At 42.2% G+C, this 17688-nt stretch overlaps 2 protein-coding genes and 2 long non-coding RNA genes across 5 annotated transcripts in view; 2 read left to right on the top strand and 2 right to left on the bottom strand.

Moving 5' to 3' along the window:
- Window positions 1-5001, top strand: part of LOC109507894 (uncharacterized) — a 29692-nt gene extending 24691 nt beyond the window's left edge. The window contains exons 6-7 of the long non-coding RNA XR_002166557.1: window positions 4387-4592; window positions 4791-5001. This is a non-coding gene — a long non-coding RNA (uncharacterized LOC109507894). The remainder of the gene's footprint in view (window positions 1-4386; window positions 4593-4790) is intronic.
- A 2240-nt stretch (window positions 5002-7241) lies between these two features.
- On the bottom strand, window positions 7242-13440 carry cdca7a (cell division cycle associated 7a). Of its 2 annotated transcripts, none has more exons than XM_019857643.1 (10): window positions 13314-13440; window positions 11909-12049; window positions 11690-11812; window positions 11412-11615; window positions 11240-11314; window positions 10381-10569; window positions 10172-10303; window positions 8886-9035; window positions 8654-8790; window positions 7242-8533 (listed from the first exon to the last, which is right to left on the bottom strand). In XM_019857643.1, exons 1-10 carry the CDS (start codon window positions 13332-13334, stop codon window positions 8500-8502), a joined length of 1206 nt encoding a protein of 401 aa, XP_019713202.1. In that variant the 5' UTR covers window positions 13335-13440; the 3' UTR covers window positions 7242-8499. The 2 variants fall into 2 exon arrangements, with proteins under 2 accessions (XP_019713202.1, XP_019713203.1); XM_019857644.1 differs by having other exon boundaries at window positions 10172-10300; window positions 13314-13437.
- LOC109507907 (uncharacterized) lies at window positions 10551-11555 on the top strand. The gene is made up of 3 exons (XR_002166560.1): window positions 10551-10640; window positions 11228-11330; window positions 11440-11555. It is a non-coding gene; the product is annotated as an uncharacterized LOC109507907 (long non-coding RNA).
- A 1023-nt stretch (window positions 13441-14463) lies between the features above and the next one.
- map3k20a (mitogen-activated protein kinase kinase kinase 20a) overlaps window positions 14464-17688 on the bottom strand; it is a 36873-nt gene continuing 33648 nt past the window's right edge. The window contains exons 19-20 of the mRNA XM_019857629.1: window positions 15412-15562; window positions 14464-15332 (exon numbers count right to left, since the gene is read on the bottom strand). Of these exons, the coding sequence (XP_019713188.1) occupies window positions 14638-15332; window positions 15412-15562 (846 nt within the window). The 3' untranslated portion in view covers window positions 14464-14637. The remainder of the gene's footprint in view (window positions 15333-15411; window positions 15563-17688) is intronic.

Raw genomic sequence — 17688 nt, 5'->3', positions numbered from 1 at the left:
ACAATCCAATTTGAATAACATTCTAAATTAGCATGCTTCCTGTTTGAGGCCTTAAGTAAGATTTAAAGTGAACAAGGTGATTATGAGCCGCTGTGCCGGGCGGGCTGCATATAATGAATAAAGATCCCAAGTTTAATTTTTTTTTCCCTTCTTCTTCTTCTTCTGCCTGGTGTGGGCAGCCTTTAATCACCTCCCTGACAGGAATAACTGCTTTCATTTAACCTTGAGTGAAGATCCTGAATTGTAAAGCGTTTAATTGGAAAGACCATTGAAGGGACGGAAGGGAGCAAATTGCCGCCGATTGAAAGGCCCGCGTTGACAGACAGTGGCGGCGAGAGGCACCACAATTAAAGCTGATCTGTATTCACTGGCCATGTCACCCGCCGCTATTAGCGACGGGCCCGTTTGATCATCTCGGGCGAGAAACTTTGCACGGCTTCTCGCGTTTTCCACGACGCCAGCGCGTCCACGAGAAGTCTCGTTTATTATTTCCATCCGTCGACTAATTGAAACGTTCCCAAATCCGGAAAAAAAAATAACAATGCCGTCTTTGTGAAACGCTGCGATTAATGACGTCCTCTCCGCGGACACTTGGTCCCAGCGAGGTGAGAAAGTGTGTCAAGTGGTACGCACTCAAATGTGCAGTTAATTGTTTTCATGCCGTTGACATGAGAGAGAACAAATTCAATCTGTGTGCCAGACGTGTCCTCTGTGACGTAGCCTGAGCAGCGTGGCCCGAGCAAGCAGCCCCAGGGTCACATTTTTACATTTTGCCAATTATATTTAGGGAGAGATTTTCCACAAACTACAAAGTGTTATTTAAATGAAAATAGCTTTGGGATTATTTTTGTTCACTCGATGCCCCAAAAGTGAAACCGGGGAGCCCCTCCGAGTGCCTGAGGGGATCTCCACAAAAAAATGAATTTATAGTTTAATTTCACTCTATGTGAACTCATTTAGTGCAAGGAGAAAAGATTGTTTTGAGGGCATGTCTCTTTATTGCAGCGCTCTGGATCAGCAGTGGCAAAACTGTGTATTTGCTTTGTTTTTTTTTTTGTTTTTGTCTCGGCCACGTTGTCATTAGGATTTAACTTAGAGGGCTGTTACAAATGCGGAACCACCTCAGCATCTTATTTCATTGAGACGACAAACAAGAGGATGAAATATGTGCAACCAGAAAATGAATTTGAAACATTTCTATTTGAATTTCAGTTGCTAACCTTCAACCACTGCATTGAAAAAAAAACGGAATTTGAATCGTACCCTTTGAAGTTGAGCAATGCAAATTCAAAGGCTGATTCAAATTCTGTTATTTTACACTTTTTTTTCCTCTATATTCTCACCTGACATTACATCAAAGTAATAGTATTCTAAAAAAAAATGTCTGTCACATAGTGTCATTCGAGATATGACTTCCACTACAAATGACTTTGAGCAGTTTATGAAGCCTCAGCAAAACTAATTAACAACCAACGTATAATGTAAGACATTAAGAAACCCTGAAACGGTTCTCGTCATTGGAGTGAAAATAAGATGGCATGATAGCAGTTGACAACAAAATTGCAGTGTTTGGTTTTGCTGAGTGCTTTTTATTTGAGGGGGGGGACTTTATTCGCAAAGATTTGGGTACTGGGAATAGGGCGCACATGTACAACGTTTTCCAGATGGAGTTAAATGGTGACTGAGGGTAAGGGGATAAAAAAAAAAAAAAAAATCTAAATCAAACGTGCTCAAGTGTTGTTCATGCTGCCCCGGCCATGGTGCAAACAATGTGTGCTGCTTTTAAGTGGTGCAAATAATCCCCAAGATTATAACGTGGTGTCTGGCGCTAATTATCGCTCTCTCTCTTTCTGTGTTGTTTTTAAGAGGTAACTGGCTTCAAAATACATTTTGTCATGAGAGATATTGTTAAATGGCAGATGTCATGACGGCATGGGCCTTTCAAGCAGACAAATTTGTACCCATTTTTCCTCGGGACAGCTGTTGAAACAGGTTTGAAATATTAGGGAGTCCGTGCCTTCTCACTTAGCGGCTGCTCACTCATGCGTGATGTTCTCATGCTCAGTGAGAGTTTAAGACTGTCAACATGTACTTGATTCCAAAGTTCCAACGCCTCCTCTTTCTATGCCGCTTGTATCAAAAACTGCTGATTTATGAGGTTTTCATGATATGAGCTGTCACTTGGACAATTTATTTGTTTATTTTACTTATTTATTTATTTTTGTCTTGAGTCGCTTAAAATTTGCGGTACCAGCGCAACATGGTTCCAACTTTACAACAAGCTGCAGATAGTGAACGATTCTTCTTCTTCTTCAAAAAAAAAAAAGGCCAAGTGCTTGTTTATTGCCACACCCAGTTGAAGTTTATAATAAAAGAGACATAAAACAAAGAGAATTACACATCATTTATTTCACTAAACCACATAACTTTCCCTTTGGGTCTGCTAGCTTAATGCTAATGCATGAGAACCCTGCTAGACAAGCTAACAAAACAAGCATTGATAATGTGGTAGTTTTAAACGTTTCAACAAGTTATATTTGAGCACACATTATAATTCCTCTGAATTTATTGATTTATATTTCTATAAAGTATGGTCAACTGTGCTTTTTTTCATTTTCATTCCATAAAGGATATAACACCTGTGACACTGATGCTAGCCCATTAGCCAGGCGAGAACGTTTTGCACTGTTTGTTAGCAGTAGGCTCAACAGATTTGTCTAAGGCAAAATTTGTTCTTTTTAAGTCAGTTTCACCGAAAATTGCATGTTTCATACACGAGACAACGCTAACTAAGAATTATTAAAAGAAACTACAACCAAAAGAACCAACAATTAAACAAATTTACAAACAAAACATTTAAACGCATTTAAATGCAAATGAAAAAAAAATAAAAAGTAGCTTTTTAAAATTGCTGCCATTGAAATTGATTTTACAAACTTTAAAGACCTTAATCAGTGGGGGAGAATATTTTCTAACCTGGATTTAAAAGTATTCAGCCTTGGGGCTGACTTGAAAATACATAACTTGTAATTGTCAAGTCACCACTCAACTCAAGTCTATTAATTGTCTGATACAATACAATATTGCTTTGTTTCCCATTATGTATTTCTGCACTTTGATGAAGAAAGTGCCGCTCAATGTAACCTTTTCATTGTTTGAAGTTACAGTTTTAGCATCACTGCATATGTTTTGCAGTGTATATGTGTTTGACCCACTGGTCATTTTGTGACCTTGTGCAAGGAAGTTATGTGCTGTTCTGTCTGTTTTACGAATTTGTTTGGACAATATGTATCCACTGTTGTAAAAAAGTCCTCCCTGTGTCTTGTATCCATCCCGGATTCACAAGCACGACGGCAACTAGTGTGACAAAGGGTCTGAAGGACTTAATGAAGTAAAAATTAATGAAGCACGTGAGCAGCAGCATATCAAGGCCGTAAGCTCCTCCATGCCCCATTTATAATGTATGATCTCAATAAAATCGATCTAATGTACCAGTTCTCAGTCGAGGTTGGAATAGATTTACAGATAACGGCCCAGTGTTCCCCTTGGTCATAATTAGACCCCCAACCTTCTACCTCCCGCAGCTAAAATATTCCTTGCTGGAAATCTCAACTTTCACATCAATGCTCAGCCTTTCACAGCAGTGAAACTCCCGATGTGTTTATGGATTGTCTTACCCTGACTTTCTAAACTATGACAAATGGATTGACGAAGCCGAGCAAAAGTTTGCGCAATTGAGTTGCTGTATTAGAGCTCCCCCGTTAGGTAGCAACGAGAATGACAGTTCCAACAAAAAAAAAAAATCTGGGAAATGGACATTTACTTGAATGCCAAGTGGAGTTCATAGCTGGATCTGTGCTTTACAGTCGTCGGAAACGCATTGCGCATTTAGTCAACTTTAGCTTAGCCTACAAACTTTTAACGGCATTATTTAAACTATTCATTGGCTGATTGAATTTCAATGACAGCAGTGGAAATTCCCATATTGCTTTGGCCATGCAAGGACGTCACTTTTGGTCAATTGCTTATTCAAATATACATTTATGTGAATTATTGTGGTTTGATTTTTTTTTGTTTGTTTGCGTATCTCAATACATTTTTTATTATTCATTACGCAGTATAACACTTTCATTATTCTTTGATGTGAGGATGTTGAAATATAAGTGCACAGTGTCTTTCTAGTCTCCAAGTATTTGTCTTGGGAAGGGCGGCTCATCAATTACCAGTAAAAACTAGCCGTAAATGTATCCATGTGTACATATGGAGAAGCCAGCCACATGAAAAACACAAGCGTCTGCATCTTGCATGCAAAACGACACGTCTCACCTTATCACTCTTTCCTCTTAAAAAGGGGCACTAAGTGCACTTGTGCTTTTCTTTTGTTAGGGCGACTTGGCAATTTCCATCGAGATGGACCAACTGCAGACAGCTCTTTGCTTTTGATAATGTCACCGCGACAGCAGAACCCGAGTCCCGTTTCCATCACCGTGCGGGCTGGAGAGGAGGAACGCCTTTGGGAGCCTCCTGCCACTCTCATGCCGTATGCGTGGACCTCTTCTCAGGTAACTCGCACCCAACTGGGGGTTTGGTTTGTAGGCTGACCAACATTGTAATGTTTTTTTTTCTTTCATCCTCCTGTGACTTGACATCTTGATGTGTGTGTGTGTGTGTGTGTGTGTGTGTGTGTGTGTGTGTGTGTGTGTGTGTGTGTGTGTGTGTGTGTGTGCGCGCGCGCGCGCACAGTTTTAAAAAATGTTTGGAGCAAATTACTTGCTTTGTCACACTGTCAGAAGCAGTTTACAACAGAGACTGGAGGAGTCACAGAAAGGCATAGAAGTGTGTAACCATGGTAATTAATTTGAATCAAACATCTGAATTTAAGATGTTAGCTAATAAGGAGCCGTCCTTATTAAAGAACAGCAAGTTGTGCAAAAAGTAGTGAACAGTTGGACATTTGCATTCAAACGTTTGGAGAAGGCTTGTTTTAAAGTTCATCCAGCAATTACAGGATACCAACATTTTTTTGGGGGGGAAAGGCACCAAAAAAGTAAAACCTTCCTTAACACGCAGTCACAGAGAAAGGCGTTGAACACAGAGGCCCGACAAACTAAGTTGGAATTAATCAGTTGATAGTGACCCATAGCTTGTGTGTGATTGTGCCCCCGCAACTTCCATTTATTCCGCTTTTCGTCTAGGCTGAAATCAGCATGGACCTGCAGGTCTCTGAGACAAATCAGCAGTCTCCACGTTTCCCCGCAGCCGTAATGAAAATATCAGTCAATCAAAATCTTTATGACGCCGTCAAACCGCCGCTTATCTCCACATGTGCATACAAATAGAAGCTGCAAGTGCTCAATGCGTGTTTGAAGCTTTATGGCCGGCAGTACATCACTGGGACTGCATTTATACTGTCATTCTTTTCACTCTGAAAGTTGATAACTTTACCCGAAGTGACACAAAAATTTAAATATTTGAAAAATGCTTTCATTTGTACAGGTCCTGTAAAGTTTTGGGTCAAATATAATTTAACTTAAATATAATGAACAAGACGTGCGGCCACACTGGAAGACACGACTGCTTGTGTCTAATAATATGAAGTTTAATGTGTATGTGTGTGTGCGACAGGTCACGTGATGTACGGCTGCATGGGTGCCGTGTCACTGAGGCCACTTTCAGCATCCCCCCCACCCCGCCCGCCCCTCCCTCACAACCCCCGTCCCTCGGTTAGTGGTACCCCGCAGCCCGCCGCCACACGCTGCTCATTTACTGCTACACTGGTTTTCATAATTAGCACCGCGAGGCCTCATTAAATCTGCTCTAATGAATAAATATTGTATTTCATAGCGTGATTAGCAGATCAGCTCAATGCTGAAGTGTTGTAAACAATTACTTGGCCAAATATTCATCACCCCAAAGTGGAAGATCATTGGTATTTAAAATAGGAGCCGGATTCTCAAGTGCATCGTTATAATACCAATCATAGATTTGGAAACGTTCCATTTTGACAGGAGTTGTGATTGTATTTTTTTAATGCAATTTTGTTGTCTGTCATAGTCAATTATACACATTTTGTATTGAGAGAGACATTGAAGCCCAAATTTACATGTCCAAAGGGAGTCAGACCCTTTCGTAATACCTGAATATTTAATGTTGTAAATCAGGCGTGGGTGTCCAAAGTTGGACTCGCTGCATTTTTATTGGCCTACCGCATATGCAAGGATTAAAATAACACCCAGTCTGCATCAAAAAGATGTGTCGAAAAGTTTAAATATTCTCTTACTGCTGAGACTTGGGTCTTTGTTAAAGCGGACTTATGAACAGTTCTAAATAGCAGTCAGCGTTATCACAAAATGTGCTAGAAACAAAAGCAAAAAAAAAGAAAAAGAAAAAGTGTGAACAGCTGAACTTTATTTAGGGGGGTTAGTTTAAATGATGGCAAGTGTGCGCTGACTCCCACTTAACATGAATTTGAATGTGACGAATTCTGAACAAAATGTACACACCCAAGACTGAGGTGGGTGTGTACATTTATGCAACTAGATTTGAGTGTATTTTTACTTCTCCCCAAAGATTAAACACTGTTACGAGTGGGTGTTTTGCACCAGGGTCCCCGGATGTCGGAATGAGAGCCTCTCAAAAAACAAACAAAACAGTTTGCATCGACTATTCACAGTATGTCATCTCAGTATCGCGAATTGTGACTTAAGAGGTATTGTTTATGTTTCGCGTCAAATTTTGCCCTCGGGGGGGCTATGCTTTCATTTCATCGGTGTCAGTGCCACCGATGACGAATCTCGGGGACATTTGTGATCGGATGCTTCCCCGATGAAATGCGCATGTCGTGCTTCCGGCTGTGGCCATTTCGGCTGTGGAGACAGAGAACAAGGCGAAAACGCCGTAGAGAAATTTAAGTTATAGAGCTGCGTAGCACAGCGATTTAGTGCGTCGGCCTCACGATGTCGCAGTCCAGGGTTCGATTCCTGCTCCTGCCTTTCTGTGAGGAGTGAAAGAGGGTGGATTTTGTCCATAAATAAGCATCGTTGGTGAGTCTTATGTATTTTATTGAAAGTTCTTATGCATTTGTCACACAGTATTGTGAACTGCTATATTGAGACTTGGAGTTGGGTTTTTTTGGGGGGGGATTTATAGCAAGATAAAGGTTGAACTCTGTTTCTTGCTTCACTAGTAATGATATTCATCCCCATGTCTCTCTTACTGTAATGCCGCATAGTTATCTTGCCTTTCTGTCTCAACTGCTCTTTTAATTTCATGACATCATAGATAAAACAATGTCCATCTCCAAAAGGGATTTCGCTCACAGACAGCATCCACATTTCCCAAAACAGCAATTGATTCTTAAGTCTGAGGTGACACTTTGTCACTGCAAAGATTATGACTTTAATATATATTATAAAAAATAAAATAAAAAATTACAGATCAAGTAACATGTTTCCAAGCAGTGGGCTCAAACCAGAAATGACCCAACCTGCCCTGAATGAAATAATCCCCGAAGCAGTCATCATGTGTCCAGAATCACAAGGGTGAGCACAAAATGAGCCAGAGCGCAGGATGAAATGATTTACAGGTACAAGACTCCCATTAGAGAGCGCTAATTGTTTCCACGCCATTAGCGGCGGTTATCTAATGAAGGAGATGTGAGCGGTACAGTACATCACATCGAGCTCCTTGGCGGGCGGTGGACCCCCGCCTCCCCCACCCCCGGCCTGTGCCCTTCCAACAGGACACACCCGGAACACTTTTTAACATGGAAACCCATTTACAAGAAATTAAAAAAAAAAAAAAGGTTCAAGTAGAGACCACTGTGTGAAATCTACATTAATGTAAAAGACAGCAGTTCTAGCTCTGTAAGAAAATATTAACAGTATTTATATCCGCTCATGAAAATATTCACATTTCTTAAAGCTTTACAATGATTTGATGTTATTGGTCCGGAAATGTATTTACCAAAAATGAGTCTCTTTAACCGTCTAAGATAGCGAAATATCGTGACAGACAGAACAATTGCCAGCTCTTAAATGAAAAGGTCGAAGGTGCATACAAGCCGATAGGATTCACCGAGGGCCATTTTTTTTGGAGGGGGGTTGGAGTGCGAGATGGGAAATACTACTGCAAAGCAAATAAAATCAAGATAATGACATCACCAGTCATGAAACATCCGTCAAAACGGACTGTGGTGATAAAAGAGTGAAATTAATGGCCAACAATTAAGTATCTTTCCTTAACAGGCTGCTATTGAACTTCGAAATACAGCAAATACTTGCACATCTGTATTTTCAACTGTAAAACGTACAGATTAACTCCAGAAATCGGCATTAAAAAAAAAAAAAAAAAAAAAACAGTGCTTAATAAAAACCTGCTAATTATCCCAGATGATCAACTCAGGTTTTCATTTCAAATGCAAATCCCAAGAATGAAAAACCTGAACCGACAGCACAAAAGTGTCAAAGTTTGCAGTTCGGCGTCTCCATTCGCTGCTCATTACTCGCTATTCTGTTCCAGCTCCTTCCTCAAGCTGCGGAGAAAACGACAATTAAAACCACAACGTCAACAAACTTACGACTATTAAAAATAGAGAGAGAGAGAGAGAGAGAGAGAGAGAGAGAGAGAGAGAGAGAGAGTTCTCGTCTGTCACCTTTTCAGGTAAGCGTGAGCATTGTCAAAGCCGTGATATTTGGCCAGATAGACCAGCACTCCCGTGGCGCAGTGGCCGTCACGGGCGCGGCAGAAGCTGCAGTTACAGATGCCCCGGCACGGCGGGCAGCGCCAGTCCTGTCGGGGATGACGAGGCACGCGTGAGGCTTCGAACAACGCTTGCAGAGGGTGAGACAGCGAATACACACACGTGTGATCTTTTCGGAACTCACCGCGTCCAGCAGGGCATCCCGCACTTCTTCCCCGTAGCGGTTCCGAAGGCACGGGCCGCAAAACTGACCCCGGACGCCGACGCATTCCGGATTGCGGCAGTTGGTTTTGGTGTCGGTTGTTTTCTGGCGGCACTGGTGGCAAGTGGTGCCCTGTTAAGAGATACGGAGAGAAAAATGACTCCACTTTCCCACGTGCAAGGGCATTACATGAAGTATGCATCGTGGAAAATGCCCGACAAAATCAAACCAAAACAATAGACACCAGTTCGTCGAGATTAAACTGTATATTATGTGCACTCATGTAAAACTCACAAATTCGCGGGCCGAATTTTGGTCCCAACACTTCCCTGAAAAGTAGTGCTCTCTTGGGCTCATGGGATTACATTGAAGTGTTTTGAGGAGTTTCATTTAGACAAAAGTAATCCTTTTCCGCTGTCCTGGGCCAAAGAAATGATGTTCGCGTAAATGGAGGGGCTTTGTTTAGACTTAAGTAGAGCTTTGACGCCATCTTGAGCTCAAACAATTTAGTTGAAGTGAGTTGAGTAACGGGCGTCACGCCGGCCTCACAGTGCAGTGGTGCAGGGTTCGATTCCGGCTTCGGCCTTCCTGTGTGGAGTTTGCATGGTCCCCACCGCCATGCCTGCGTGGGTTTTCTCCAGGTACCTCGGTTTCCTCCCACATTCCGTAAGCATGCACGGCAGGTTAACGGAATGCTCGAAAATGTTAAAATAAGGTGCGATTGTGCGCACAATAGGTTGTTCGTCTGTGTGCTTTGCGATTGTTTGGCAACCAGTTCGGGGTGTACCCTGCCTATTACCCAAAGATCGCTGAGATAGGCTCAAGCACGCCCGCGACCCTTGTGGGGATAAGCAGATTAGAACATGGGTGGATGAAGTTGAGTAGCGTCATTTAGACGCCTTTCCACCAGCTCGGGACCAAGGAATTACTGAAAATTGAAGTGAGTTGACGCGCTTCATTTTCTGACATCTCTGTGCCAAGGCACTATGTTGAGGTGAGTTGCAGAGCTTCATTCCGCTTTGCAGACACCTTGGCACCAAAGAATGATTGTGCGTTCAAAGGCTTCATTTATATAAAAGTAGGCCTTTGTCGCAATTTAAAAACAATTTGTTGTTGTCAACTACGCGCAGGTTTACACGGGTTAATTGTAACCACTGCTATTTAGTGGAGCAGCGTTAAATTACTCTACATCACTAGAAATTGGATAATTTCTGAACGGCAGGGAATCACATCTCCGGGTGTGGATGGTGCGTTCTTGCCGGACTCACAGTGACGCTGTTGTACACCTTCTCCCTCACGTTGTCGCAAATGCGCTCAAGCTCGTACTCGGTGACCTCATCAACGGGTCGCACCACGTGAGGGAAGGCCTTGGGGCCGTTGCACGAGCGTTGACGAACCTGGACACCAAACGAGATTGGCCGTTTGCTTTACTAGCAGTGTCAAGCAACAGAACAGCAAAGATGTAAACGCAGCTTACCGGCTCATCCACTACTTCGTAGTAGCGGCTTCGCCGCACCAGGCTGAACTTATCTTCCGTCTCTTCCTCCTCTGGTGTCGGGCTGGGCGGTCCGTCCACAAGCGTGCGGGAGCGAGTGTGGGGCCGAGACAGACGCTCTGAGCTCCTCCTCAAAGTTTCGGGCATGTTGCGCCGAGGTGTACGTTGGGTCTGAAATGTGATGAGAAAGCACAGAATCAGAAAGTCGTCTGTGCTCGCTACAATTACGACCGTAATCTCCAGTAAATTGAAATTATTCTAAAAAGAAACAATATAGGCCTGTTTGTATGCGTTTTCTGCTCCGTGTGTGTTTTAAGTAGCATTTGCTTGTAGGTTTAAAACTCCTGCGACGTCGATGCTAATTTATGTGCGCCTATGGCAGCTTGCATTAAGCTAGTACACTTTAGTATAACATACAGTAATTGTATATGTCTGGGTAAACATTCTGGTGTTTCAATAATACAATGCTTAATTCGCTTTTGTTGTAAGTCGTTTGGATGTGTTGCTGCTCCATGTGTTTAAGTAGCTTTGTTTGAAGCTACCATAACAGCGATGCTAACTTTTGTTTGGTGTTTCACGTTATGCGGTCACATTAAGCTAGCTAGCCGACTTTAGTTGGACCAAACCTTAGAGAGACTCAGAAGAGGTGCTATGGAATACTTTTTAAACAGTATTTGGATAAATTTAAGTGTGTTTTAAAATATTTAAATATGTTTAAGGCACGCGGAAGTGGTAAAACTATCAAAACAAGTTTTTATGGTCTCTTTCTGTATCACAGATTTTCACCTGTTACATGTGGTATATCTTGACGTTTGATTGGATGGTTTAGGTGCTATTTTACCTTGGTGGATGCAGAGGTCATTGTTTTGGGGAAGAGTCCTGGTACTTTGTTGAGCTCTGCCATCAGTTTAGCGAGCTGAAACAAAACATGGGTGAGCGATCAAAAAAAAAAAAAAAAACGTAAACCAGTCCAGTCCTATCACTTCACTTTGGACAAAGCAAGTCTTTATTACCATTTCTTTGTTCTCTTTAATATTCAAGGCTCTCTTGGTCATGAAGTTCTCCTCTTCCTCATCGGAATCCAGCACTTGAGGTCGAGGGAGGGGTTCGGACGCGGGCCTTTTAGCGCCCGCCTTCCGGGTTGGGAAGGCAAAGGCCACCTTCAAGAGGTTGGACCGACGGCCACGTCTCGCAGCCTCAGAATTGGGATCTACTTTCTGGGAGGATTGTTTTTATTTTTAATTTTATCCTAAAATGAAACATTCTCGCCCGTGCATTGTTTTAAACTCACCATCGCTTTGATCCGAGTGTTGATGAGTTCCTCCTCAAACCCAGTGCACGCATTTTCCTCCGCAGTGGCCTTCTGAGCCTTCGGCTTGTCAACCAACCGCTTTGACAGTCGGGAGCTGCTCCTCTAAAAAAAAAAAAAAAAAAAAAAGACAAAACAACGTTGCTTGCACCACAGCTCAGAGGTTTAATCGCCGCCCGGTAACAACACACGTGTTATTACCGTGTTTGCGAAGCCTCCGTCGGAGCCAAAACTGTCGCAGCTGTCGTCTGAGGAAGAGGACGACGTCTCCATGGTAACCAGGGGGACACTGCGGAAGCTCCTCAAACTCATCCTGGTGGATGGAGGCTGGGCTGATGCGCGCTGTAGTAAAGTAAGAGAGACATCACGACACTTTTTAAACTCGCAAATAAAACACACAGATTAGTGTTGAGAAGTTGCGGGAACCGAAAGGGTATTCTTATATTCGAGATGAAAGCACTAGTACATAAAGAGTTGTGCTCATATACTTAGATACATAGCATTTTTTTTTAAATGGGATTGAAATTAAACTGGGTGGCACGGTGAACGACTGGTTAGCATGTCCGCCTCACAGTGCAGAGGTGCAGGGTTCAATTCCGGTTCCGGCCTTCCTGTATGGAGTTTGCATGTTCTAAATATTTAAAGATGTATTGTATTGTTCTCCCTGTGCCTGCGTGGGTTTTCTACAAGTACTCCCACATGACAAAAACATGCATGGCAGGTTAAATGATCATCTAAATTGTCTCTAGGTGTGATTGTAAACGCGAATGGTTGTTCGACCCCGCCTACTGCCCAAAGACAGCTGGGATAGGCTCCAGCATGCCCCGCGACCCTACTGAGGATAAGCGGATTTGAAAATGGATGGATGAAGTTAAACTACCACAGGAGTCGTTTCAGAATTCCAATCATGAAACAAAATACAACAACAAAGAAAATAAGGACTTGATCCCGAATCAGTCAATGACGAGTAATTTTGAGGTCACTGCAAAATGTCCTAATTTGGGGACAACAAGCAAAACTGTTTCTTTCCACGAAGTTGAGATTGAATTAATCACAAAGTCTAGGATCTGGTTAAAAAATGTTCTTCTATTCAAAAAAGAAAGAACATTGCTAAGTGAGCCTCGAAGATCTGAACAGTAGGGTAACTTTTGAAACATGGGTCTGTATTCATCTTCAGGGAGTGGCTGAAATAAGTAAGATATGAAATTATGAAAAGATTGACGTTTCATCTCAAATTTGCTAACATTTGAGCAATGACTTTTGGACAAAACAACCTGACAAGGCGTTTTTTTTTCTTAAACTATAATTTGCTCGACAATACAAGAGCCAACTCATTGACACACGGGGCAGTACTCAAATGTAGTTGCTGTTCCCCCTGTGCAAACGTGCTCAAATTCTATTCGCCTACTAGTCAAATACATAAATATTGACTTCTGCCAAGGGGAGCACACGTTTAAGATTCTTGTAACAGTTGTGAATGAACGAGGGCAACTTTTCGAGTAGTAAACGAACAAAATTCGCCTGGCGTAAAAAACGAAATTAAAAACGTCGTTTGGCAGCACCCAATAAAGCAAGAAACACAAAAAGCAACTATTTGGTGTGTTACCTTGGAGCGTGTGCAAGGCATTTTAGTCTTCGAAGCTGTTTTCGGCGTGGAGACAGCGAGGACCGCACTGTTGCTCGGCTCTTGCGCTCTGTAGGGAACAAAGCACGTCCGCCCCTGAGCGCGCGCGGTTCACGTTAGTTTCCCGCGCCACTGGAATGTCCTGGAAGCTAAATAAAATTAATCACAGGTTTAAAGGGAATCGTGAACATTTTGTTCTGCAGGACAGACAAAGTTCCTTGTGTTAACATTAATAATAACACGTTTTTATCTATTTGTACTTGAACGGCACAACTGAAAACAGATTTCATTTGTTACACACAAGTATATGTATCTTTCATGTGTTTCGGCGTGGCGCGAATTTTTTCACTTTTAAATTTGCATACAAGGCGGGTAAAAAGATGGATTTCCCTCCAACTTTGACTGCCTGGAGAACAGACTCCAAAATGTGCCGTATAATGTTTACTGGGTGGATGACCCCGCCCCAAAGAATTGACTTTGAACTTCCGAGTGTTTCTGCAATACACAGAGGAATTGAGAGAATACATGTTTCTCATTTTATTTTCTACCAATATTTTATAATCTGGAATGGTTTGAGAAATGCATACTGAACTGTTTAAATCATTTGATTGAAATTAAGATTAAGGCATTGCGTAAGTGAAAAAAGAAACGTGGTTAATCTTTCGCTCTAATATTCGGCGTCTTGGGGAGAGTAACATGAAATCGGATCTGCAAATGGCCAACTCATCCAAAGTTTCGTGGAAATGAATCTATTTTTGTTTAGTAACATAAATATGTAGAAGTTTATGATAGTCTACTAACATTAAAAATTAAAGACATTTTTTTTTTAAGATTATACATATATGCAGGAGACTTTGACCAAACCTACTTCCATGACCATCTTCCAGCTCTCCAACAAAACACGTGACCTATATTCACAAACAGTATTCATTTTTATGCAAAATACATTTAAAACAAGTTTTGTATATCTCCGAAAAAACATGGATGTGTGCTTTTCATGTTTGGTCTTGGACTTTCACTTGTATAGCGCTTTATGCTGTTATATGCTCACTGGCAAAAAAAAAAAAAAGGCATTTAATTAGGAACAGTGCAATCAGAAAAGTGAGTAAAAACAAAAAAGCAACAACTCTTAGGCATGTTGTAACTTTAATAAATATATTTTGAGCATGATTTAAATTAGCTTTTAAAAAATACAAACCTCGTAATTCATTCCTACACATCTTGTACAACTCCCTTGAAGAGCATGGATTGAAATATTTACATGGTAAACTCAATTCAGTTGCTGACATGTACGGCGCACGCCATATTAAGTCCTCCCCCCGGCGCCGCGTCCTCCCCGCCCTCCTCGCCTCAGGCGACCCCTCACCGCTTTATTGTCCTGTCGCAGTAACTTTTTGTGGCGCTCCACTTTGATCCAGCCGCCATCGTTGCTGGCTTTGGCATCCTCACTTTCCTCATTGGGATTTTCCGTCACTGACATAATACCGGGTATTACGCGTGGGCGGATCTGCGCTGCGTAGCCGTAACTGTTGGACCGCGGCCTCATTGGCTGTCGTGAGCTTTTGTTGCTTTTATTGCCGCTTTGGCCCCCTCTTGTATTGCCCCTCCCTTGACCTGCGGCGCTGCCAAAAAAGCCCTGTCGTCTGTACTCGAGGACAACGCCCGCGCTGAGGGGCCGCTCTCTTTCCGACGTGCCCTCTGACGTGGTGCTGCACGGGCTGCTGCCCTTTGACCCCAAGTACAGCGGGGACAGTTTGGCCGAGAGGCCGGCGGTGGGCGAGGAGCTGCGCGAGTCGTTCCAGGGGATGACAGGGGAGCGGACGGGCGAGCGCCGCGCTGCCGCCGCGTAAGACGACGCTTGGCTTTCGTGCGCCGACAGGAACTGAGGAAGCGTGCAGGCTCCCGAGCTGGTGAAAGTGGGGAGGGCGGCGTTTGGCTGCTGCGTCTTCTGCCAGACGATTTGCCGGAGCCTCACACTGCGCATCCAAGCTTGGTCGATGTCTAACACACATGACACAAATTGTGTTGTAGCAGGGAACCAAATAGAGGGTCACTTTTTTTTTTTTGTTTCACATCTTACCGGAGTTTATCCCGCTCCTGGGGCTCAAGTTAAAGTGAACGGGTGTCGGTTCGATGACAAGCTCCACCGTTTTGATGACATCCTGTCCACCAGTCTGACACCACGTCATGGGGCAGCTGTGTTTAGTTGACTTTGGTAACCTGACATTACTCTGTATTGACATGTTAGAAAGGACAGATCATTTGCTTTAAAATAAGCCCCTTGATGAGTTAAAAAAGTGTGCGCGAAGAAGGGTATGATGTGGCACTTTGCAGTAACTCAGTAAAAAAATTGGCTCTTCGTCTCTGACTGGTTGGCCACCCCAGATGTATAGTAAAGCGTTTTAACCCAAAAAAAACGACCATGTATAGTAAGGCGTTTTTAGACGAAAAAAAAACGACCATGTATCATAAGGCGTTTTAACCCGAAAAAAACAACCATGTATATCTAGTAAGGCGTTTTTAGACGAAAAAAAAACGACCATGTATCATAAGGCGTTTTAACCCGAAAAAAACGACCATGTGTCGTAAGGCGTTTTTAGCCGAAAGAACGACCATGTATAGTAAGGCGTTTTTAGCCGGAAAAAAAAACAACCATGTACATGTCATGACGACGAAAGACATATATTAAAAATTCTGTTTTTTTGTGGATATTGGATGGAAGAAAGATGTACATTTCTCTCCATCCAAAACTGGGATTGTGTGATACTTAATGCACTTTGTAGAAAACTAATTGTTTCAGGAGAGGTAAGTGCACCCACCTGGGAATGACCAATTGTTGCTTGGACCTGATTGGCCTGAAGCTCAAGTGAACTCCCTTTATAAGAGGAATGAGGAAGTCACTGCGCGTCGGACAACTTGGAGAGCAGTGCTATACGTCGTCTGCTCAAAACTGGTCAACTGTTACTCCTGGAAATAAAGAATACTGAAAACTCTCCTTCCTGGATCCTGGCTGAATTGCCTTTGTATTCTTTTTTTCACCTGGCCTGCTGCTTCGTCACATAAGAGTATAGTAAGGCGTTTTAACCCGACCATATATAGTCAGACGATTTAACCCGAAAAAAAACGACCATGTATAGTAAGGCGTTTTTAGCCGAAAAAAAAAACGACCATGTGTGTAGTAAGGCGTTTTTCAACGAAAAAAAAGACCATGTATAGGAAGGCGTTTTTAACCAAAAAAAACGACCATGTATAATAAAGCGTTTTTAGCCCTAAAAAACGACCATGTATAGGAAGGCGTTTTTGGCCGAAAACAACGACCACGTATAGTTAAGACATTTTTAGCCGAAAAAAAAACGACCATGTATAGTATAGTAAGGCGTTTTTAGCCGAAAAAAACGACCATGTATAGGAAGGCATTTTTAGCCGAAAAAAACGACCGTTTTTAGCTGAAAAAAACGACCATGTATAGTAAGCCGTTTTTAGGCGAAAAAAACGACCATGTATAGTAAGCCGTTTTTAGGCGAAAAAAACGACCACGTATAGTAAGACGTTTTTAGCCGAAAAAAACGACCATGTAGAGTAAGGCGTTTTTAGCCCTAAAAAACGACCATGTATAGGAAGGCGTTTTTGGCCGAAAACAACGACCACGTATAGTTAAGACATTTTTAGCCGAAAAAAAAACGACCATGTATAGTATAGTAAAGCGTTTTTAGCCGAAAAAAACGACCATGTATAGTAAGGCGTTTTTAGCCGCAAAAAACGACCATGTATAGTAAGGCGTTTTTAGCCGAAAAAAACGAACATGTATAGTCAGGCGTTTTTAGCCGAAAAAAAACGACTATGTATAGTAAGGCATTTTAACCCGAAAAAAACGACCATGTATAGTAAGAAGTTTTTCGACGAAAAAATCGACCATGTATAGTAAGGCGTTTTTAGCCGAAAAAAACGAACATGTATAGTCAGGCGTTTTTAGCCGAAAAAAAACGACTATGTATAGTAAGGCATTTTAACCCGAAAAAAACGACCATGTATAGTAAGAAGTTTTTCGACGAAAAAAAAGGACCATGTATAATCAGGCGTTTTAAGACGATAAAAAAAAACGACCATGTATAGTAAGGCATTTTTAGCCGGAAAAAACAACCATGTGTAGTAAGGCGTTTTTAGCCGAAAAAACGAACATGTATAGTCAGGCGTTTTTAGCCGAAAAAAAACGACTATGTATAGTAAGGCATTTTAACCCGAAAAAAACGACCATGTATAGTAAGAAGTTTTTCGACGAAAAAAAAGGACCATGTATAATCAGGCGTTTTAAGACGATAAAAAAAAACGACCATGTATAGTAAGGCATTTTTAGCCG

The sequence above is a fragment of the Hippocampus comes genome, unplaced genomic scaffold, assembly GCF_001891065.2.
Source record: "Hippocampus comes isolate QL1 unplaced genomic scaffold, H_comes_QL1_v1.1 scaffold359, whole genome shotgun sequence".
NCBI classification, from domain to species: Eukaryota; Metazoa; Chordata; class Actinopteri; order Syngnathiformes; family Syngnathidae; genus Hippocampus; species Hippocampus comes.
This window is presented reverse-complemented; position numbering and strand designations above follow the sequence as displayed.